General features: G+C 38.9%; 1 protein-coding gene across 4 annotated transcripts in view; it reads left to right on the top strand.

Moving 5' to 3' along the window:
• Nucleotides 1–178: 178 nt before the first annotated feature.
• RPGR (retinitis pigmentosa GTPase regulator) overlaps nt 179–6,129 on the top strand; it is a 38,064-nt gene continuing 32,113 nt past the window's right edge. For 2 of the 4 annotated variants that reach the window (XM_035114671.3, XM_088667800.1), the window contains exons 1-5: nt 180–315; nt 1,810–1,935; nt 3,373–3,465; nt 4,550–4,612; nt 5,907–6,065. In XM_035114671.3, the coding sequence (XP_034970562.3) occupies nt 288–315; nt 1,810–1,935; nt 3,373–3,465; nt 4,550–4,612; nt 5,907–6,065 (469 nt within the window). In that variant the 5' untranslated portion in view covers nt 180–287. Of the gene's footprint in view, nt 579–1,809; nt 1,936–3,372; nt 3,466–4,549; nt 4,613–5,906; nt 6,066–6,129 lie in introns of all 4 variants that reach the window. The other 2 variants (XM_088667802.1, XM_035114669.3) reach the window with 2 other exon arrangements.

The following is a 6,129-nucleotide window of genomic DNA, read 5'->3' as shown; positions in this document are numbered from 1 at the left end:
TTTTGCAATGCTCATGGAGGAGTCTTGCTGATTGCTATTGAACTATTCAGGCGGTAACTTTCGTAAAAGCAATATGTTGAGGAGGGTTTTTTCTGTGTTTCTTTGTTTTTTAAGAAGAAAACCTCTATGGTACTTGGAGATGACGCTCTACCCCGGCTTGCAGGCGACTCTCTATGGTCGCTGCTCTAGCGGTCTCCGTTGCTAGTGGCAGGCGGTTTGTTTACTTCCGGGATCCAGGCTGCTCGCGCTTCCTTCTGTCTCCTAGGCGCCTCCCCCTCGAGCCTGTCATGGGGGAGGCCGAGGAGCAGGTGCCCGGTGAGTCCCAGTCCCGTCCCCCCCTCGTCTCGGGAACCTAGTTGGTTGGTGCCGGCGCCCCTCGCCTGCTTCTGTCGTCATCTGCGGGCCCAGCGAGACGAGCGCGCGGCAGGTTCCCCGCTGCCTCCTGTTGTTTTCCTCTCCTCTCCCCCCACTTTGCCCTTAATTTCCTCCGTATTGCATGGTAGAGGCAGGGAGAACCGGGCAATTTGCTTCAGACTCAGGAGAGTTTGAACCCATTCCTAGCCCGTGCTTGCTCAGAAGTAAGTCCCATTTACTTCTTGGGGGACTTATTTCCAAGTAAGTAAAACGCCCTCAATGTTTTCAGCCCCATTATGCACAGTGGCACATTGTATTGCAGGGCGTTATTTTTAGGCCACATGTTCCATTCCAGATGAGTGAGGAAAATGGCTAAAAGGTCAGATATAGGGCCTGTCACACACTTCTTCATGCAGCACATACTCAAACTCGGAACTCGCTCCCACAGCAGGCAGTGTGACTGGGAAGGCTTTAAAAAAGAAAGAAAGAATTAGACACATTCAAGGAGGATAAGTTTATTCATGACTACTAGCCAGAATGATTAGGCTCTGTTTCCATGGTTGGAGGCAATATGCTTCTGAATACCAGTTACTGGAAACTGCAGGAAGGGAGAGTGCTTTTCTGCCTGGGTCCTGCCTGCCAACTTCCCACAGGTTGGCCACAGTGAGAACAGGACGCTGGACTAGATGGGCCATTGGCCTGATTGATAAAGCTCTTAAAATGTTCTTATTTGGCAAGACTCATTGAATTAAAGTGTTAAAAGTAACTGGTAACCACTTTTTCAAATTTTGGCCTCACCTCCCAGGAAAAGTTTTTAACAGAGCGATACTATTAATGTGTACCCAGAAGCAAATCTCATAAAAGTTCAGTAGGGTTTGCTCTGAGGTAACTGTTTAGGATTGCAGCCTTTGTTTGTTTCCTTGCTACTTGTGTTTTCAATTTGAAATCCGGAATCCCACCTGTATCTAACAGCACTGCTTGTCATATGACACTATCTGATAAAGTATTTGGACAATTTAATAAAATATTTGTCTCTATATTAGCAGAACTTCGGACACAAAGGGCAGAAAAATACCCCCAAGGATTTTGGAATCTTAAAATACCTGAAGGGCTGTTATATAGTTGTGTGTTTTCCCCTGTTCCAGCTTGATAGGTTGCAACCAATTGGTTCAAATTACAAGAACATTTTAGATTAAACATAAGAAGAACTTCCTAACAGCATGAGCTGTTCAGTAGTGGAGCAGACTGCTTCTAAAGGTGATACACTCCTTTTTTAGATATTTGTAAGCAGAAGGTGAGTATGCCGTAAAAGTGAATTTCCTGCAGCAGGACAAAGCTGAACTAGATTACTTTTGAGGTCTCTTCCAGATGCCATTCTCCCACAAAGAATGCTGTTAGGAGTAATGTATGAAATAGAATTTACAGTAATATTTACGCTATTTTATTCTTTTTTAGAATCAGGTGCTGTATTCACTTTTGGAAAAAGCAAATTTGCTGATAACGTGCCTAGCAAGTTTTGGTTTAAAAATGACAAGCCTTTTCACATATCATGTGGAGATGAACATACTTCTGTTGTAACAGGTTAGTGTGTAAGGTTTTCTTTTAATTGCTTTCTATAGCAGCATTTCAGGAAAAACAAGTTAGCATTGTAGTAGTATTGTCACAAATTCAAAATATTTTATTGTGAAGGTTCCTGTCCTGATCACACTGTGGTAGCAGTCTGAACCCACTTACTTGAGAGTAAGCCCTATTGTATCCAGTAGGATATACTTCGAAGAAAGCATGCATTGAATTGCACAATGAAGGCCCAGTCCCGAGGCAAACTTGGATGTTATATGGAAGTAATGATGGTTGCAAGATGGTAACATGACCTTCTTGTGTTTGTGAAATGGAAGTCTTTATTTATTTATATTTTATTGATGCAATTTCAATTAAAAGAAATAAACTAATACAGAAAAAAGAAGGGAAAGTGAGGGGGAGAAAAAGAACAAACACAGAGACAGAAAAAACTCAATATAAGATACTCCCATACATTCTTATTTAAATGGACATAGTGTTATCCTAATACTTATGTAAATGTGAAATGGAAATTCAGGTATCTTTTCATGTTGGGAAACGTGCCATGAGCTTTGTATGCATCTCCCTGATCTAAAAACTTTAAAATGTATCATAAAAACAAGCAATTACAATAAAAATTTTTTGCAAGAGGCTGTTTCTTGATTAATTCAAAATTCAGTCTCTTGGTGATTTACTTTATACACATTTATCCAATATTTTCTATCATCAAGAGAAGGGAGGCTTCTGAGAGCAGCTTGCAATCTCAAAAAAACAATAAGCAATAAAGCAATAATTGTTACTCCTAAAGTAAATTTCACAAGATCCTTGAAATTGTATTCTTGGTGATAATACCAAAATTCAGCAGCAACTGAAGCCATGCAGTTTACAAGTCATCATTAACTCAGGACTAGAACTGGCTGAAATATGATGATCAAAGACTTAAAAACAAGTGCTGATGTTCAAAGATCATCTGAAAAATCTCTTTGGGAGACTGGTATCAATTTTGAAAAATACAGTACAATCCTAATCCTGGATCCACTGGCTGTTAGAGTGGGTTGACTTTATAATCATTGTCAGCCTGGATACCTCAGTTGGTTAGAGCATGGTGCTGATAATGCCAAGGTTGCAAGTTGGATCTCCATATGGGACAGCTGCATATTCCTGCATTGCTGGGGTTTGGCCCAGATGATATTGAGGGTCCCTTCCAACCATTGGAGCCATCTCCATGGGGCCATGGGTGCTTGGGCATCCACAAAAATATAATTGTGGGGGCTGGGCACCCAAAAAGTCAATGAGAAAAGCCGGCAGGTGGCAGTGGCACTGCCTCCGGGAGAAAAGCAGTTCAGCTACAGTACAATTTATGAAATACAGAAAAAAAGCTAAAAAAGAAGAAGATACATGTGAGGTTTTATTTAGCAACAAAGCAAACTCATTGGTGATCACCTTTTTTATATTCTGTAGAAAATGGTAAACTTTACATGTTTGGAAGCAACAACTGGGGACAACTAGGATTTGGAACAAGGAATACTGTCAACAAGCCAACTTGTGTGAAAGGTTAGTCTCGCATAATGTGGTTTTATAATAGATGCCGTAATTGAAAATGAGCTGAAGAATGAACTTACTGTGATTCCTAACACCACTACTGGAATAGCTCTCACTACATTTGGGACATAGGCACAGCTTTCATATGAGAACTCTTAACAGCTATTGCTCCACTTTATTTAAGAGAGAGAGAGAGAGAGAGAGAGAGAGAGAGAGAGAGAGAGAGAGAGAGGAAAACAAAAGGCATTTGAGAATTGAAATAGAAAAGTTAGAAAATAACCACAGACAAAGCCTTTCAACTACAGTACAATTTATGAAATACAGAAAAAAAGCTAAAAAAGAAGAAGATACATGTGAGGTTTTATTTAGCAACAAATAAACTTTTCAAAGCAAAGGGGGGTTGTTTCTTTTGTAGAAGGGCAATGGCACTGATAAATTATTTTCATATACATTTTTTATTTAAGGCAAAGAAGAAACTCTAATATAACTCTAACTCTTGACAAAATGCATAGTATTTTTTGTTCTCCCATCATTTTAAGATTTAAGGTATTTGACAATCCAATGTTTTCTCCTGAAGTATTGAAAATATACCTTCTTTTATAATACAAGCCCATCCTAAATAACAGGACATGTGCTGTGTCCTGTGGTTTAAACTAATAGGATGAGGAGTGAAAAAATCAATGTTTTGGTTCGTTTCTGGCCAGGAACACTTAAGCAAAGAGTATCAGCCTTGATTTACTCCCAGGTTAAGTGAGTGTAGGACTGCAGCCTTAATGATCCATTATTATTATAAAGATGTCATTGAATTAGAACAGGTTCTGTGGGCAAATTTGCAAAATGGAAAAACCGCAGCCAATAATACATTCCAAACTATTATGTTGGTTGCTCTAGAATGGATGTTTCAAACCTAATTTCAGTGGCTAATGTGCACCTGTGGGTTCCATGCTGGTAACTTCTAGAGTATGGAAGGTCTAGCTTTTTGCCATTTCCCCACTTGCCACTGATAATATGGTTAGTAGACAGTATGTAAAGTTGGAGCTTAATACATTTAACAGTATTTTTTTAAAATGGTAACCACTGTCTATTTAATCCTCAGCTTTAAAACCAGAAAAAGTAAAACTAGCTGCTTGCGGGAGAAACCACACCTTGATTTATACAGGTTTGTCATCTATATTTGCACATCAAATATCTTATGGCTGCTTTTTGCGCATATTCTAAGAAATGGTCAGAACCTTAAACAAACAAACACCCCATTATGTACACCTTTTAAGCTGTTTTATATTGAACAAGTCATTTGGTCCATCTGCTGTAAAATGGCCAGATTTGACTGGCTGCACCTTTCCTAAGGCCCGAGACATCTGAAATTCATTAACTAGAAAGGCTGCGACTGAATGTCATCCGTATGCATGCATAGTATGTGATCTACATCTAAGTTGTGACCCTCACTAGTCCTCACTGAATAATTTTCAACTATCCTTAAGAGAGCTGATTTTTTTTTGAAAAACAATATATTGGATAAGATTTTGCTTAGCAGTAGCTAACCTGTTCAGTGTGTTTAACCCAAATAAACCTCTGGTTACATAGATCTTTCTGTGGAGATGGTAATAGTAAGGAAGTCATTTGTTTTCTTATTGTGAATTCAGGTACTAAATCTGATGCTGCCATCCTACTGAGATGGAAACATGCAAGGTTGCTCCTGTTGATAAATTCCTGGAAGGCATTTAACATTTATAGGAAAAGTCTATTTTCCTTGTCACGGTGGAATTTAAAGTCTTCAGTAATGTTGTGAAATGAATAATTTTGAAAATATTTATATCCGATTGCCATTCTTATGTCTGTATTCCCTTGTAAATTATGTACATTTGTCATGTACATGAATGCTTTTTAATCAGGACCAAAGGTGTCAGGTTAAACATGAGAAAGGCACATGTTGTGGTTAATTAATTTAATGCCCATCATTAACATTTGTAGTTTGTATGTTCGAGCAAGATTGCATTTAATTAACTTTGGCCTGAGTACACATGCTAATTGATTCTCATTGCTAGCTGAGCCTTTACCTGCAATCTTCTGATCTTGTTGAACTACAGCTTCCTCAGCCCCATTGCAAATTGTCTATGTCTGAGGTACTTTTCCTTCTGTTTAGAAGGGAAGGAATAAAACAAGTCATTCGTATTTGTAAATATTGATTTCCAGCCATGAGCAGAAACTACTTTTCCTATGTTATGCATATTCCACTAATATATATTTTTAGAAGGTAGAATCCTGCTGCAGAGCAATGATTCTTAAGAATGTAAATAGGAATTTCTATAGGCAGACTTTGAGCATTTGAGGGCACCAGGGATCGACCTTTTGTACATGGGTGAAAATAAACTTGAGCTGGTCTGATTTTTTTAGGTTTTGCTGTTGCTTCAGATGAGAGTGTGCTTATTCTACATGTGCTTTTCTGTGTGCAGAACAAGGAAATGTATATGCTGCTGGAGGTAACAGTGAAGGGCAGTTGGGATTAGGTGACACAGAGGAAAGAAGCACATTTCATCTAATTAGTTTTTTTAGTAACCAGCACAAGATCAAACAGCTGGCAGCTGGATCCTACACGTCAGCAGCATTAACTGGTAAGCCCAACAGCTAACACAAATGTTATGTTAATGTGTGTGTGTGTGTTATTTGAGGCCTTAT

The sequence above is a fragment of the Zootoca vivipara genome, chromosome 4, assembly GCF_965207765.1.
Source record: "Zootoca vivipara chromosome 4, rZooViv2.hap1.1, whole genome shotgun sequence".
In the NCBI taxonomy this organism is placed as follows: domain Eukaryota; kingdom Metazoa; phylum Chordata; class Lepidosauria; order Squamata; family Lacertidae; genus Zootoca; species Zootoca vivipara.
This window is presented reverse-complemented; position numbering and strand designations above follow the sequence as displayed.